General features: G+C 32.7%; 1 protein-coding gene across 1 annotated transcript in view; it reads left to right on the top strand.

The window, feature by feature from the left end:
- The window catches only part of LOC143226728 (ATP-binding cassette sub-family C member 10-like), a 73,361-nt gene that overhangs the window by 50,023 nt on the left and 5,294 nt on the right, over positions 1 to 18,044 (top strand). Inside the window, 13 exon segments of the mRNA XM_076458087.1 lie at positions 5,984 to 6,146; positions 6,382 to 6,545; positions 7,632 to 7,889; positions 8,547 to 8,645; positions 9,612 to 9,801; positions 10,842 to 11,171; positions 11,391 to 11,508; positions 11,731 to 11,926; positions 15,480 to 15,695; positions 16,222 to 16,349; positions 16,547 to 16,567; positions 16,569 to 16,714; positions 16,995 to 17,155. Of these exon segments, the coding sequence (XP_076314202.1) occupies positions 5,984 to 6,146; positions 6,382 to 6,545; positions 7,632 to 7,889; positions 8,547 to 8,645; positions 9,612 to 9,801; positions 10,842 to 11,171; positions 11,391 to 11,508; positions 11,731 to 11,926; positions 15,480 to 15,695; positions 16,222 to 16,349; positions 16,547 to 16,567; positions 16,569 to 16,714; positions 16,995 to 17,155 (2,190 nt within the window).

The following is an 18,044-nucleotide window of genomic DNA, read 5'->3' as shown; positions in this document are numbered from 1 at the left end:
TCTGTAGACTTGAATTCCTGTGGATGGGTGGCCTTGATGTGCCCCCCCTCCCCCAGAGTCAGTCAGCTGGTCCACTTGGGCTAGGGTCAACCAACTACCAGTGTTGAACGTTTTCAGCAGGTGTTGTGGACATTGTGTCTGATCCTGGTCCTGATGTTTGGGTATAGTGCTCACAAAACCATGGCATTGCTGTAACATTCTTGCTTGGCATTGTAGTGAGTACCCTTGTAGGAGTCCATGGTGGGTGGGGACAGTGGGCACTGAAATGTTCTTATTTTATTATGGATATCCCTATTTATGATAAAGAAAAGTGAAAAAACAGAAAAATAAACAACAAGTTATTGGAAAATGACGAAGTATGAACAACTCTGTTATAACAGTCACCATCAAAATCAGACTCAATACTTCGATTTTGATCCTGCATTCATAATCTAAGAAATATTTAAGGCAAATGTCCCTCTTTTTGATTCAAAAGGAATTAGAGGGGCTTGCTTGGTGTTCTATTTCTCTTTAACATCTACTTCTATCCAGTTTTTCTGGATACCAGGCCATGTTGGTATTCACAGGAACGAGCTTGCTGACACTGCAGCTAAGTTTGTGTACTCTGGTGCTATCACTGCTGTGCCTGTTCCATACGTGGACTACGGCCCTGTATTCAAGGCTCAGCTCCGTGCCTGTTGGCAGTTGACTGGGAATGAGTGATATGATAACAAGCTTTTCCAGATAAAATTTGCTGTGGACTTGGGCTGCTTTCTTTCTGTGAGGATCAGAAGGAAGACATTGTTCCTACTGGGCTACACATTGGTCACATTTTTTTTAACTCAACATTTTCTTTTGTCTGGGTCTGATGCACCAATATGTTGCCTGTATGACACCCAAGTTGCAATAATCCACATTTTACTATCATGTTGTCATCACGACCATGAGTGATGGCATTATTTTAGACATGTTTTTATCATGCTTTTACCCCTTATGTTGGGCAGTGTCATTGGCAATGGTGATACTGTCCACCTTCCAAATGTTTTTAATTTTTTAAGGACCATTGGCATTTTTAATTCTGTTTAAAGTTTTAACTGACAATGGGCCACTGTTGTTGTTTTCTTAACATAAATTCCTTTTACCCTCTATAATATCTTCACTGTTATTTTATTTTTTGAATGGTTGTTTGGCTTAGATAGCCAAGTTGCTTTGCACCATAAAATGCCAAATAACATTTTTACAGGTATTTTTCTAATCTGGGAAAAAGAACAAAAAACATCCAAAAATAAACTTGGAAAGAGAGAAAATATATTCAGCACTTATAGTAGGAAAAATCTGTTAAAAATAAGAGGAATGATCAACAAGTCTGCTGTATACAAGCTATATGGATAATGTGGACTGAAAGTGCTTTAGTGATGTTTTGGTGATTGGTATTTAAATTTAAAAGTTAACGTGGCCTGAAGCACTTAGATATAGAAACCAGACAAAAGGTACAATGAATAAACTGTTTGATTAATCAATAATTACTCATCAGTCTTCCTGCATACAGAACAGTGTAACATTATTCATCAGTCTTCCTACATTCAGAACACGGTATAACATGTTAGTCATCAGTCTTCCTACATTCAGAACACAGTATAACATGTTAGTCATTAGTCTTCCTACATTCAGAACACAGTATAACATATTAGTCATCAGTCTTCCTACATTCAGAACACAGTATAACATATTAGTCATCAGTCTTCCTACATTCAGAACACAGTATAACATATTAGTCATGTTTTTATCATGCTTTTACCCCTTATGTTGGGCAGTGTCATTGGCAATGGTGATACTGTCCACCTTCCAAATGTTTTTAATTTTTTAAGGACCATTGGCATTTTTAATTCTGTTTAAAGTTTTAACTGACAATGGGCCACTGTTGTTGTTTTCTTAACATAAATTCCTTTTACCCTCTATAATATCTTCACTGTTATTTTATTTTTTGAATGGTTGTTTGGCTTAGATAGCCAAGTTGCTTTGCACCATAAAATGCCAAATAACATTTTTACAGGTATTTTTCTAATCTGGGAAAAAGAACAAAAAACATCCAAAAATAAACTTGGAAAGAGAGAAAATATATTCAGCACTTATAGTAGGAAAAATCTGTTAAAAATAAGAGGAATGATCAACAAGTCTGCTGTATACAAGCTATATGGATAATGTGGACTGAAAGTGCTTTAGTGATGTTTTGGTGATTGGTATTTAAATTTAAAAGTTAACGTGGCCTGAAGCACTTAGATATAGAAACCAGACAAAAGGTACAATGAATAAACTGTTTGATTAATCAATAATTACTCATCAGTCTTCCTGCATACAGAACAGTGTAACATTATTCATCAGTCTTCCTACATTCAGAACACGGTATAACATGTTAGTCATCAGTCTTCCTACATTCAGAACACAGTATAACATGTTAGTCATTAGTCTTCCTACATTCAGAACACAGTATAACATATTAGTCATCAGTCTTCCTACATTCAGAACACAGTATAACATATTAGTCATCAGTCTTCCTACATTCAGAACACAGTATAACATATTAGTCATCAGTCTTCCTACATTCAGAAAACAGTATAACATATTAGTCAGCAGTCTTCCTACATTCAGAACACAGTATAACATGTTAGTCAGCAGTCTTCCTACATTCAGAACACAGTATAACATATTAGTCATCAGTCTTCCTACATTCAGAACACAGTATAACATATTGGTCAGCAGTCTTCCTACATTCAGAACACAGTATAACATATTAGTCATCAGTCTTCCTACATTCAGAACACAGTATAACATATTAGTCATCAGTCTTCCTACAGTCAGAACACAGTATAACATATTAGTCAGCAGTCTTCCTACAGTCAGATCACTGTATAACATATTAGTCATCAGTCTTCCTACATTCAGAACACAGTATAACATATTAGTCAGCAGTCTTCCTACATTCAGAACACAGTATAACATATTAGTCAGCAGTCTTCCTACAGTCAAATCACAGTATAACATATTAGTCAGCAGTCTTCCTACATTCAGAACACAGTATAACATATTAGTCAGCAGTCTTCCTACATTCAGAACACAGTATAACATATTAGTCATCAGTCTTCCTACATTCAAAACACAGTATAACATATTAGTCAGCAGTCTTCCTACATTCAGAACACAGTATGGTTTCTGTTGTTATTCAGTGTCGGAGAGTTTACTAGTGAAGGAAAAAAATTAATTTTCTTGAGTCACAAATGATTGTCAGTTGTTGATATACTTGCAGTCACAAAAGACCAATGTAATTTGGATGTATATGTATGTTTTTATAGTTATTATAAGAAGTGTATCATAACATGCAACACTGTTGTGTCTTCTCAACAAATGAAACATTTGTAAGCCTGTTGAGTTACAGTGTTATGGTAAATGTTTTTAGTTACTTTTGATCTTTTTCTACCGTAAAGCAGGTTTTTATTTTAGTGTAAATCTGAATTCCCCCAAGAGGTTTCTACTGTTGTAAATAGAAAGCTCTACCTGTATGCCATCTTTGGAAGACACTGTATTTAATTAGTCTCATTGAAACTAGTGAGAATGATATATTTATGAAAAATCTTTTGTACATATTGCAAGCTATTGTGTCTGTTTTGTACATATTGCAAGCTATTGTGTCTGTTTTGTACATATTGCAAGCTGTTGTGTCTGTTTTGTACATATTGCAAGCTGTTGTGTCTGTTTTGTACATATTGCAAGCTGTTGTGTCTGTTTTGTACATATTGCAAGCTGTTGTGTCTGTTTTGTACATTATTGCAAGCTGTTGTGTCTGTTTTGTACATATTGCAAGCTGTTGTGTCTGTTTTGTACATATTGCAAGCTGTTGTGTCTGTTTTGTACATATTGCAAGCTGTTGTGTCTGTTTTGTACATATTGCAAGCTGTTGTGTCTGTTTTGTACATATTGCAAGCTGTTGTGTCTGTTTTGTACATATTGCAAACTGTTGTGTCTGTTTTGTACATATTGCAAGCTGTTGTGTCTGTTTTGTACATATTGCAAGCTGTTGTGTCTGTTTTGTACATATTGCAAGCTGTTGTGTCTGTTTTGTACATATTGCAAGCTATTGTGTCTGTTTTGTACATATTGCAAGCTATTGTGTCTGTTTTGTACATATTGCAAGCTATTGTGTCTGTTTGTACATATTGCAAACTTGTGTCTGTTTGTACATATTGCAAACTGTTGTCTGTTTGTACATATTGCAAACTGTTGTGTCTGTTTGTACATATTGCAAACTGTTGTGTCTGTTTGTACATATTGCAAACTGTTGTGTCTGTTTGGTACATATTGCAAGCTGTTGTGTCTGTTTTGTACATATTGAAAGCTGTTGTGTCTGTTTTGTACATATTGCAAGCTGTTGTGTCTGTTTTGTACATATTGCAAGCTGTTGTGTCTGTTTTGTACATATTGCAAGCTGTTGTGTCTGTTTTGTACATATTGCAAGCTATTGTGTCTGTTTGGTACATATTGCAAACTGTTGTGTCTGTTTGTACATATTGCAAACTTGTGTCTGTTTGGTACATATTGCAAACTGTTGTGTCTGTTTGGTACATATTGCAAACTGTTGTGTCTGTTTGGTACATATTGCAAACTGTTGTGTCTGTTTGGTACATATTGCAAACTGTTGTGTCTGTTTGGTACATATTGCAAACTGTTGTGTCTGTTTGGTACATATTGCAAACTGTTGTGTCTGTTTGGTACATATTGCAAACTGTTGTGTCTGTTTGGTACATATTGCAAACTGTTGTGTCTGTTTTGTACATATTGCAAACTGTTGTGTCTGTTTTGTACATATTGCAAACTGTTGTGTCTGTTTTGTACATATTGCAAACTATTGTGTCTGTTTGTACATTTGTCTGTCCCCTGTTTATGATTGCTTTCCATGTTGCACATGCAGGTAAATCTCAACATTCACTTTTGAAATGACTGAACACTGTTATCCACATTTTAAAGTGTCATTAAACAACAATAATAAAAATGTATGTTATTGTTGAGTGGTTCTTAGCATGACTGAAATACTCAACAATTACTTTTTGTGGTAGGTGTTACAAGTATCTCAGAGATTTGTTCTCATTGAAACAAAGACTGTCATACAGTTAACCTTTTCAAAGTCGATGGAATAATTTAAACTGATAGATCAGCTTAAAGTTTTGGTCTCACTGGGGATGGGTGTTTTTGCTAGTATGTAAATAAAACTAACTAGTTGGTAAAGTTATTGTGTTTTTTCAAGAGTAATTATCAAACAGCTGTTGGAGGTAACTTTTGCCTTTTCAGCAAAAGGATTTAAAATCTTTATCAGTTAATTTTTTTCTTTTGCTGTTCTTATCACTAAACAATAATTTTTTTAAAACTGTTAGAGTTTGATGCTGTATGTTAACTTATTCAAGAATTAAATATTTCTATCATGTTAAAAACACTACATTGAAATGACAGAGATTGAAAACTAAATTTGTGATTTTTTCACATCAAGAATGTGGCATCTTTTTAAATTGGAAATAATAGTGCTAAAAACTTGTAATGGAAATGATTTTAACATAGTGATGTATATACTGAGATTCCACATTATACAGGTATTTGGTGACAGCAAAAATATGAACCATGTTTTGGAATGAATTTGGTAAGATTTCAGTTCATACAAATATTAATGGTAGTTAAAACAAACCAATGTTATGGAACTGATTTTACAGCAGAGAGCACAAAATCCTGAAGTGAAGATATACATTTTATGCTCCAATGTGGACTATGCCAAGTCCAGTTAAAGGTTTTCCTTTTCATTCTTTAGTTTTGTTATCATACAATATGTTGTCAACAACTTTAGTTGGTGTGTGTCTCAGACAATGTCTTTATTTAAAATTTTTAGTTCTTTCTAATTTTTTTAGGGTTAGGGAGTTTTCATTGTTTCGAATGTATTCTTTTTTCTAATTTTATGTCTCAACAGGTGTTCACCAGTGTGGCTTTGTTTAACATGTTAATCATGCCACTCAATGCATTCCCTTGGGTATTGAATGGTCTCATGGAAGCTTGGGTTTCTTTGAATCGTGTACAGAAATTTCTTCAGACACAAGACTTGCACCTGGATGAATATTATACAGATTCAGGTGGTGAGTTGTTCAAACTGAAATTATATTTAAGCAGTTTTTAGTAGAGCTAACTCATGTTTATAAGATATAAATAATTGCAACTATGTTTCATTAAAATAAACTCACTTGTGCATCTAATACTGACTTCCTTCTAGTTTTGGTTAAATCATGTATAATACAATAAGGGTTATTCCACTCATTATTTATAGGGTATTAATTACTTTGAGTTGTATATATTCCTTATTTTTTTATACAGTCTCTGATTCAAAGATTGTTGTTGAGAATGGATGCTTTTCTTGGGTGTCTTTGGACACCTCTAAACATTCCAGTCACGAGACTTTGAAGTCCTTTGCTGGATCCAGTAGTTATGAGCATGAAAACCAGTTTATATTAGGCCCTGTTGATCTGAAAGTGAAAAAGGCAAGTTTTTCCTTATTGTAAGCATCTCTGTTTGTATTTCATAGATTCTCATAACAGTATAGACTTCAACATTCATTCCACACTTCAACCATTGAAAAGAACAAATAATTTATCACAAATTATTAGAAAACTTGTGGTTTTGATAACTCCAAAAGGAATCTCAGTATGGGATAACTTAATTGTGTGACAACAGCAACTTAATATTTTGTCTGTTTTTGTATTTTTGGACTTAAATTGAGTGTCATTTAACCTGTACAAACTGAATACTGAAAAAATTAAATAATTATTTGTGTGTTACAAATTCAACTTTTTCTTCAATACACCAGATGACACTTGATGGCATTTATGATGAAGCAAAGAGTAGTGACATTTTATATAATGCATAAATGACTGATGTTCTGGCAAGAGTTACATTAATCTTAGTGAAGTAAAATCTCCCATACTTGATGGTTTAGTGATGTCAGCGACATTCATGTAGGTGGATTAAGGGTTAATCATTGGAGTTATATTCATCTTGGTAAAGTAATTGTTAACCCTATTTAGTGTAACTGCTTTAAAAAACTCTTATTGAGAGAAGTTAAATTTGTCTTAGTGAAGTAATAGTTAGCCATTAGCTAAGTGGAATAGCTGTAAGAGCACGTTTTTTTAGAGAATTAAAGATTCATTTGCTAACAGATGATTGACAGGAAAAATAAGGAATAACCAGATTGTCTCTAAACACTAGCCAAACTGGTTATTTTTTATTTTGTAAGACTTATAAATGGCTTATTGACAGATGACATTTTTAATTAAAATAGTAAAACTGGACACTGAATGTATTTTTATAAAAAAAAGTGTTAGTAAAATATTTTTAAATTTAAGGAGTTTAAAAAACATTTTACTGAATTTTATGAGTGAACACTAATTGTTCCATGGCAAGGAAAGTTAATAATAGACACGATTATCTTCACTTTTGTAATTCAGGTTAAGGGTCTTGAGATTATTGTTTGTTTTTCTCATTGAAGGGAATGTATATTTTGTTTTGTCAGGCTGTAGTGTATTATATTTCAGATAGGTTCTACAATCCATTCTCCAAATTGTTTTTAGGGACACCTGATTGGGGTAATTGGAAAAGTTGGAAGTGGGAAGAGCTCTCTGTTATCTGCCCTTGTTGCTGACTTGGTGTGTAAGAAAGGCTATGTCCGTATTCACCAAGGAGATATCAGGAAGGGGATTGGTTATGTTCCTCAAGAGGCTTGGATTCAAAACAGCACGGTCCGTAGTAACATTCTTTTTGGAAAGCCATATAACGAGAAAAAATATAAGGGTGTGTTAGAAGCTTGTGCCCTTTTGGATGACTTGAAGGTACGTACACTTATTGCAAATGTAACTACTTCATATTACTATGGATATTTATCAGTTTGGGAGGCTACCTAAACCAGTGTTTTCAGTGATAAGTTACTAGGTTCTGAAAGTTTAATTGTCTATCTTATGTTGCATTAGTTTACTCTCCTTCAGAGTGTGTAATATTTTTATGTTGAAAAGTAATTTTATTTTTGAACAATTCATAATATCATTTCATTTTTATTTTTTTTTTACAATTTATAATGAAATTTCATTTTGAGAATAATGGGGAAGAAATCATGAAAAACTCAGAAGTGACATAATTTCAGTTAAAAACGGATTGTCTGAGAGCAACTGGATTTCATTTGAATCACGTTGAAAATTATATTCATTTATCGGAAATGGTTAAACACATTTCAGAACTGCACAAAAGACATTCTGTGTGGTTTTGTTGTTTACAGTCACATACTGATCCATTAAAAAAAAACAACCCAGAAAGCACACTTCAGACTTATTCTGTTGTATGAATCAATGTGGTGAGATTTAGTTCCATCTGGAGTAGTAGTTTTTGTAGGATAGGGATATTATGTTTGGGTTTCATTTGTGTGATTTTTTTATGCCAAGTAAATTGCTTACATATTTATGTTTTATTTGTGGTAAGAGGTAAATGTTTCTCAGGAACTCCATGCTGGAGATGAAACTGAAGTTGGAGAAAGAGGTATCACATTAAGTGGTGGACAGAAGGCTCGAATTGCTCTGGGTAGAGCTGTATATCAGGTTGGAGAAATAATAGTGGAGACTTACTTTAGCATTTTCATGAAATTTCTCATAATGTTTCTTTTTAATAAATTAGATACAATTTCTGAAGTATTTATAAAGTTGTAAAACAACAAAAAACAAACTTATCCTAGATTGACTAGTAAAACTAAATATAGCTTTTGTACTTGTTTAAAATAGTGTTTATTTTGCTAGTAACAGATAAGTAAAAAAGGTACTACCATTTGGGGGTGAGTAAGATGAAACTTACCTCTTAAAGTTAGCATTCCTGCCCCCAGTATGGTAGAGGCACTAATTAACACGACATTGAACCATATCGGTAAACTAAATTTACTGTGACTGTTGTGGTTTTATATGCAGTTCAAGGTGTACATTTGCAGAAAGTAGTGCCATGTTCTTAAATGACCTTATTTTTAACCACGTAGTACCTAATTTTCTTATTTTTATTTTTACCTTTTTCTTATTTTAACTGGGAGAGCAGTCACCTTCCAACAACAGTCTGCAGGTGGTGAAGGGCAATATAGGTGTGGGACATTGTGGGTTTGAGTACCCATATCTTGCTCTTCTAATTTCCAGTCTAATTGTGTCTCTTTCTTATGTGAGACTAGCAAATTGGAGGTTAAGACTGATAGACAGTGTATCCCCACTGCAATGTGAATCCTATTTCTGTAGTCACCTCCAAAACCGAGGATACATTTTATGATCCCACGTAGTAGCTTGTATCCTACAATCTTTTTTAAAAAAGTGCAATATATTTTGTTTAATTTTAATGTGTTTTGTTTTGACTTAACAAATTATGGTTATAATATATGTATTATTTTTTTAATTTACAGTTGCAGACTTGTTAGGTGTAGTTAAACATATTTTCCATAAAAAAGAATGTGAAAGAGAAAGAAATCAGTATTGTATTTCAAGACTTCTCTTGATTCTGTAATTAAATAATGACTTTGTTGATAATTGTTTTAGGATTTTGACATATACCTTCTTGATGATCCATTCTCAGCTGTGGATCCTCATATTGCAGAACATTTATTTACATGCTGTATCCTGGGGCTTCTAAAGGACAAAACTCGAATCATTTGTACACATCACACTCAGTTTTGTCAGAAAATGGACTTTGTAGTATTGTTGGAAAAAGGACGGGTAATTGCCCAAGGTATTTTTTATAACAATGCTTTGTATGTTTTAATTATTGAGAGCTTGCAGGTTTGTTATAAAACTAAAAACTTTAAATAAAAATTGTTAATTGTTAGGCTTGTTCACACTTGAGGTACTGATACTTTTGAAGGCCAAATGGGAACTTGTGTCCTTACATGAAACTTTGGTGTTTAATTGGACACTTCATCATCCATTCAGAAACAAGTGGAGTATATTCTTCACTCAGCCTTAACTATGCACTGCAGCTTCCATTCAGTGTCTTTGTAATAATAACCCATTCCTGTGTTACAATGAAAATGTCACAAACATTTCAGACTTCAACAGCTTTTGAACATTCTTATTATTGGCCATCTTAAGAAATCAGAAGAATTAAGAGGAAATGTTATTTCATTTGTTCTTATTTCTGTAGATCATGTCATATGCTTTTTAATGTGATGATTTAACATACGTAGATGAATTGTTTAGTTCATTAAGCTTCATAAAGTCTTGGATAAAATGATAACACTGTTTTACTCATTAAAAAACTAACACATTTATTAAGTGTTTTTTTTAAGTAAAAAGAGGTTCTTGTTTTTCATATTATTTTGTACTAAGCAATTTAACTCTCCATAACTTGTGTTCAAGTACAAGTAGCAAAAAACCTGGCATGACCAGGTGGTTAGGATGTTGGACTCGCAATCTGGGGATCTCAGGTTTGAATCCCTGTCCCGCCAAACATGCTTGTCCTTTCATCCATTGGTGTGTTATAATGTGACCTTCAGTCCCACTGTTAGTTGGTAAAAGTATAGCCCAAGAGTTGGCAATGGATGGTTTTTAACTAGCTGCCTTCTTTTTAGTCTTACACTGCTAACTTAGAGATGGCTAGCATAGATAACCTTTGGGTAAAATTCAAAACAAACAAGTACTAATTACTATTCATTCTCAACACAATTGTCATTGTAGTGAATCTACAAAGTTGTTTTGTGTTTACTATGTTTAGGACTAAAATACTAATTATGTGAGTGCTAACGTGAATTAATAAATTTTTTTTTAATGTAGGATCCCCATCACTAGTATTTCAGTCACATCCCATGTGCAGTTTTAAAGAACCAGAATTTGGTGATGAACCATCAACAAGTAGGATGAGCTCTGACAGTCCCAGGTTTTCTTTTCGGTATCCAGAGAATTTAACCCCAGAAACTTTGAGTGTGGAAAGTCTAAGCCTTATTAGTTTGACTGGCTTTGGTGATGATCGCAGAGTTGATCGGAGCGTCCAAGATGAAGAACGGGAATATGGCACCGTTCAGTTTCATGTATATAAATCTTTTTGGCTTGCTGTGGGCCATGTTTTAGGTCTTTGTGTCCTTTTTGCACTGCTGTTGATGCAAAGTAAGGTTTGTTTAAATTTGTAGTGTAACAATACTTAGATTAAATAAATCACACTTCAAGATTCCTTAGTAATTTAATTAGATTTATCAACAGCTGTGAGAAGAAAATGGGTTATGGTGCAGATATGGTCATTCTTTACATATGTAGAAGGAACATAAATTTTTTAAAAATAAAATTGACAGATAATCTGCACTGATATATTTAATATTTCTCATCCAGCATCACGAACTTTGTCTGACTGGTGGCTGGCCTACTGGATATCTCACACTGTTGAGGGTGGTTTTAACTTTACTGACAATAACCACTCACATTCAGACACTATAGATAATTCATTGTGGTAAGTAAATTATCTTATTATTTGAAAAGAATAAACTTAATCTTTAATAAAACTTTTATGATTATTTCTTTAGGTGATATTTATCTCATCTGAAAGTGATAATAAACTCAAGAAAAACTAATCACAGTATCAATTTAACTTTCTTAAGATTTCTTTGTAAATATATTTTTAAAAAAATGTGCGGTGCACATTAATTGAATTTGTTTTTATTATTTTTCACAGCTTTTCTAAAGTCTTGGGTAAGAACATGACAAATGCAACATTACCAAATGATAACCTTACATTTTATATGGTGGTGTATGGTTCCTTGGCTGCAGCCAACAGTGTCTTTACTCTCTTCAGAGCTTTCTTATTTGCTTATGGTGGAATTTGTGCTGCAGTTATTTTACATGATAAACTCTTGTGTAACATCTTGAAGGTAAGCCGTAAAGTTTGGTTTATTGTTATAAAGATTAGTGATAAGCTGTATATTTAGTCTTATGAAGATCAGTGATAAGCTGTATATTTAGTCTTATGAATATCAGTGATAAGCAGTATATTTAGTCTTATGAAGATCAGTGATAAGCTGTATATTTAGTCTTATGAAGATCAGTGACAAGCAGTATATTTAGTCTTATGAAGATCAGTGATAAGCTGTATATTTAGTCTTATGAATATCAGTGATAAGCAGTATATTTAGTCTTATGAAGATCAGTGATAAGCTGTATATTTAGTCTTATGAATATCAGTGATAAGCAGTATATTTAGTCTTATGAAGATCAGTGATAAGCTGTATATTTAGTCTTATGAAGATCAGTGATATGCAGTATATTTAGTCTTATTAAGATCAGTGATAAGCAGTATATTTAGTCTTATGAAGATCAGTGATAAGCAGTATATTTAGTCTTATGAAGATCAGTGATAAGCAGTATATTTAGTCTTATGAAGATCAGTGATAAGCAGTATATTTAGTCTTATGAAGATCAGTGATAAGCAGTATATTTAGTCTTATGAAGATCAGTGATAAGCAGTATATTTAGTCTTATGAAGATCAGTGATAAGCAGTATATTTAGTCATATGAATATCAGTGATAAGTAGTATATTTAGTCATATGAAGATCCGTGATAAGCTGTATATTTAGTCTTATGAAGGTTAGTGACAAGCTGTATATTTAGCATTATGAGGGTTAGTTACATTTTGTGTGATAAATACTTGGGATATGATCCACTTTTTGTTGTGAAGCTAGTGATAAATATTTTTACTCACCCTGTGGAGATGAGTGATAACTTGTAAGCTGTTATTAACAAGAACAAATTATAAGCTTCTTTCTAGTATCCTGGTTAATGGTGTTTTATAGTATGGTTAGGATGAGAAATAAGTTGTTTCTTAGTCTCGTAAAGATTAGTGACAATAACAAATTGTCACGAATTAGTGATTTCTCCAAGTCTGTTCCATTGGCTATGGTTTTGCTAAATAGTAGATAGGGACAATGGGAATCTCGTTAATCCTTGATGTCACAAGGATTAGTGGTAAGTTGTTTTCTAGTGTCCTGAGGATTAGAAGTCAGTTGTTTTTCTAGTATGACAAGGATTAGAAGTCAGTTGTTTTCTTAGTATGACAAGGATTAGAAGTCAGTTGTTTTCTTAGTATGACAAGGATTAGAAGTCAGTTGTTTTTCTAGTATGACGAGGATTAGAAGTCAGTTGTTTTTCTAGTATGACAAGGATTAAAAGTCAGTTGTTTTTCTAGTATGACAAGGATTAGAAGTCAGTTGTTTTTCTAGTATGACAAGGATTAGAAGTCAGTTGTTTTTCTAGTATGACAAGGATTAGAAGTCAGTTGTTTTTCTAGTATGACAAGGATTAGAAGTCAGTTGTTTTTCTCGTGTTACAAGGATTAGAAGTCAGTTGTTTTTCTAGTATGACAAGGATTAGAAGTCAGTTGTTTTTCTAGTATGACAAGGATTAGAAGTCAGTTGTTTTCTAGTATGACAAGGATTAGAAGTCAGTTGTTTTTCTAGTATGACAAGGATTAGAAGTCAGTTGTTTTTCTAGTATGACAAGGATTAGAAGTCAGTTGTTTTTCTAGTATGACAAGGATTAGAAGTCAGTTGTTTTTCTAGTATGACAAGGATTAGAAGTCAGTTGTTTTTCTAGTATGACAAGGATTAGAAGTCAGTTGTTTTTCTCGTGTTACAAGGATTAGAAGTCAGTTGTTTTTCTTGTATGACAAGGATTAGAAGTCAGTTGTTTTCTTAGTATGACAAGGATTAGAAGTCAGTTGTTTTCTTAGTATGACAAGGATTAGAAGTCAGTTGTTTTTCTCGTGTTACAAGGATTAGAAGTCAGTTGTTTTTCTTGTATGACAAGGATTAGAAGTCAGTTGTTTTTCTTGTATGACAAGGATTAGAAGTCAGTTGTTTTTCTAGTATGACAAGGATTAGAAGTCAGTTGTTTTTCTAGTATGACAAGGATTAGAAGTCAGTTGTTTTTCTAGTATGACAAGGATTAGAAGTCAGTTGTTTTTCTAGTATGACAAGGATTAGAAGTCAGTTGTTTTTCTAGTATGACAAGGATTAGAAGTCAGTTGTTTTCTTAGTATGACAAGGATTAGAAGTCAGTTGTTTTTTTCGTGTTACAAGGATTAGAAGTCAGTTGTTTTTCTTGTATGACAAGGATTAGAAGTCAGTTGTTTTTTTCGTGTTACAAGGATTAGAAGTCAGTTGTTTTTCTTGTATGACAAGGATTAGAAGTCAGTTGTTTTTCTTGTATGACAAGGATTAGAAGTCAGTTGTTTTTCTTGTATGACAAGGATTAGAAGTCAGTTGTTTTCTTAGTATGACAAGGATTAGAAGTCAGTTGTTTTCTTAGTATGACAAGGATTAGAAGTCAGTTGTTTTCTTAGTATGACAAGGATTAGAAGTCAGTTGTTTTCTTAGTATGACAAGGATTAGAAGTCAGTTGTTTTTCTAGTATGACAAGGATTAGAAGTCAGTTGTTTTCTTAGTATGACAAGGATTAGAAGTCAGTTGTTTTTCTCCTGTTACAAGGATTAGAAGTCAGTTGTTTTTCTTGTATGACAAGGATTAGAAGTCAGTTGTTTTCTAGTATGACAAGGATTAGAAGTCAGTTGTTTTTCTTGTGTCACAAGGATTTGAAACAAGTTGTTTTTTTAGTGTTAGCAATAACTTATCTTCTAGTACCATTACTTACCAAACTTTTTCATAAACAGTTTTATTACAGGTTACTCTTACTAATAAGCCCATAAAGCTTTCTTTATTAAATATTTTTAATCTTCCAAGAAGGAACATTAAGATTTATGTGGCATTCATGCACACAGAGAAAGATGGAAGGAGAAAATATATTTAGAAAATATATCATTTATTTTAAATACTTGATAATATTACACAGAAGTGACTCCAAAGTATATTAAGTGACAAGATGTCAGTTCACCATGCTTTTCACAGTTTGATGCAGTTCAAGAAGTCACATAACGGAAGAGCTGATTTATGCACAAATATAGTCAGTAGAAATAAAAATATGTGCATTTCAGTAACATTTTAAAAGCTTTTTACCAGGATAAAAGTAAAGAAAGATAGTGTTCCAATTTAGGACATTGGTAATAAATTGACCACTCAAGTGTCTGAGATAAAAGGGAACAATTATTTGATACCTTTTGTTCATAACAGTGTTTTTCATTAGCCGTTCTAGTCAACAAACACAGATGTTTATTTTGAAACAATTCTGTTAATTACAGGGTATTTGTGAAAAATATGTTGGCTTAATATATTGAAAATCTTGGCAAATAATAGGCATTAATGTAGAAATAATACTAATGTTTTGGTGTAACTAGTGGTAACCTCTGAATAAAAAAAAAAACTTTATTACTATATTTGTTGTAGACAGAGCTGTGTAACCACTGGTTTACAACTTTATTTCAATTGAAGAAGATAACTTAGAGCAACTTCTTACAAAATTAATAACTTTTTCAGGCTCGAGTCACATTTTTCGACGTTACTTCGTTGGGTCGGCTGCTTAACCGGTTTTCATCAGACCTCTATACTGTAGATGACTCTCTTCCGTTTATAATTAACATTCTTCTGGCCCAATTCTTTTCTCTGATTGGAACACTAGCCATCACATGTTTTGGTTTACCATGGATTATATTGCTATTAGTTCCTCTTGGGGCTGTTTACTATAACATTCAGGTAGGTTCATCTTGTGTTTCATGCCATATTTTACTGTGAAATACATGTAGGTTCATCTTGTTCTTTTTCTTTTTTTAAATATATTGTCTGAAATACGTTCTAATTCACCTTGTGTTTCATGGGATATTCTACTGTGAAATACTTGTAGGTTCATCTTGTGTTTTTTTTAGTATATTGACTAAAATACATGCTGATTCACCTTGTGTTTCATGGGATATTTTATTGTGAAATATGTGTAAGTTCATCTTGTGTTTCTTGGGATATTCTACTGTGAAATACTTGTAGGTTCACCTTGCGTTTCTTGGGATATTTTGCTGTACAAGAGTTTTATTAAGAGGAAACGGTGAGCTGTATGAAAAGTAGACAAGTTTTTCTGAACACTATTTTATTTCCAGAGAAGCTTTCTATTCACTTACAGTTTTCTAAATGAGACTGTTGTTTATTATTCTATTTAACCCATGTAACTTTGCTTCTTTTTTATTTGTTATTGTTTTTTATTAGCGTAAGTGTTTTTCTTATATTCCAGCGATATTACCGCCACACATCTCGAGAACTCAAGAGACTTTCTAGCATCAGTTTGTCACCTATCTATACTCATTTCTCTGAGACTCTGTCAGGCCTTACAGCAATACGTAGTTATTCGGTAACATTGAGGTAAAGTGTTAGTTTATGCATTTAGGCTTCCAAGTAGAGTAGCTATGGGTGAGATCTAGAAACTGAATTAAATCACAGTAGGAATTATAAACATAATTTTTTGTCTACCTCCATTTTACATTGCCATAAATCCTGTGTTCTGATAACAGGAATCTTTACAAATACTCAGTCATATCTAACAGAAAAGTTTCTTCCAGGTTTCATGAAGAAAATCTTGAAAATTAGACTCAATCAACAAGCTCAATTTTGTGCATTAGGTGCTTCCCAGTGGCTGAATTTACGATTGCAGATGATTGGAGTTGCTATAGTTACAGGAGTTGCAGTCCTTGCTATTATTGAACATGCGTATGCAGTAGTTGACCCAGGTGCAGTGTGGGATAGCATAGATTTTATTTCATTATTCCAAAAAGTTTCGTAATTCATCTCTAAGAAAATACGTATGTTTTGTGTAATTTGTTCTCATTGAAATGGTTCTGTGATAAAAACTTTAATGAAAGCAAAAATAATTTTAATGCTGAATTGGAATATTTATAAATATAAATTTTTAATTTACAGCAAGGTTATACATATTTCTACAAAATTCATGTTTAAGTATAATTGTAACTTACTATACTGTACCTTTGTTTCATGACTTGTTATTGGTAGGCCTTATTGGATTGGCAATATCCTATGCCTTGTCTGTGACATCACTTCTCGGTGGAGTAGTGACAAGTTTCACTGAAACAGAAAAGGAGATGGTGAGTGTGGAAAGGGTGGTTCAGTATATAGATGGTGTTGAAAGTGAAAAGATGGAAGGCATTCATCAGGTAATTTTTTTAACTGTTAATTATTTACATGCTGAAACTCTAGACAACACCGTACTGAACCTTGTTATCACACAAGATATCTCACGTAATCTTAATGTTATAATGAGATATGCTAATTAATCTTATTATAATGCATAATGGCTACCCTTGTTTACCTTATTCTATGTAGATATCCTGGTTTATTTTATTATCACACAAATATTTTACTTGATTTTAGTTTCTCTTTGTGATACCCGTGTTAACCCTATTTTATGTATATATCCTGGTTTATTTTATTATTAAACGAATACTTTACTTGACTTTAGTTTCTGTTTGCGAACTATGTTCATTTTTCAGTATTGAATAATAATAAAAAGAAATGACATAATCTAAATATTGAAAAATAAAATATTTGAATGCTGTTTAGGTGATCATTACTGACCTCACCAAGCTAGATATTGTATAATCCATCATAATGTTGTCTACTAGTAAGACAATTTAAAGAGACTCCTTCTTAGTATTTTTTCTTTTAAATGAGATTTAAATTATCTTACTTTCTGTTATTTGAAGGGGTGAAGCCATTTTGATAGCATAGTGATTTATAATACTTTTGGGAGGCTCCAAGTAGTTACTTGTTTTGTTTGTTCTTAAAATTAGTTTTGTACATTTTTTTAGTCATTCTGTAAATTGAGAAAATATATTAAAATTTAAGATGACGAGAAACCCAGTTGAAGTAAACATGTTCTCAAGATGGCTGGTATGAGTATTAAAACTTTGATTAAAATAAGGTACAGAACAACGTTTCAACCTTCTTAGGTCATCTTTGGATTAATACCCATACCAATCATCTTGTGAATACATAATAAGATTTAGTAGAATGTCAGTACATGAAGTAAAAGTCTGTTCTCAA

The sequence above is a fragment of the Tachypleus tridentatus genome, chromosome 9, assembly GCF_004210375.1.
Source record: "Tachypleus tridentatus isolate NWPU-2018 chromosome 9, ASM421037v1, whole genome shotgun sequence".
Classification (NCBI taxonomy): domain Eukaryota; kingdom Metazoa; phylum Arthropoda; class Merostomata; order Xiphosura; family Limulidae; genus Tachypleus; species Tachypleus tridentatus.
This window is presented reverse-complemented; position numbering and strand designations above follow the sequence as displayed.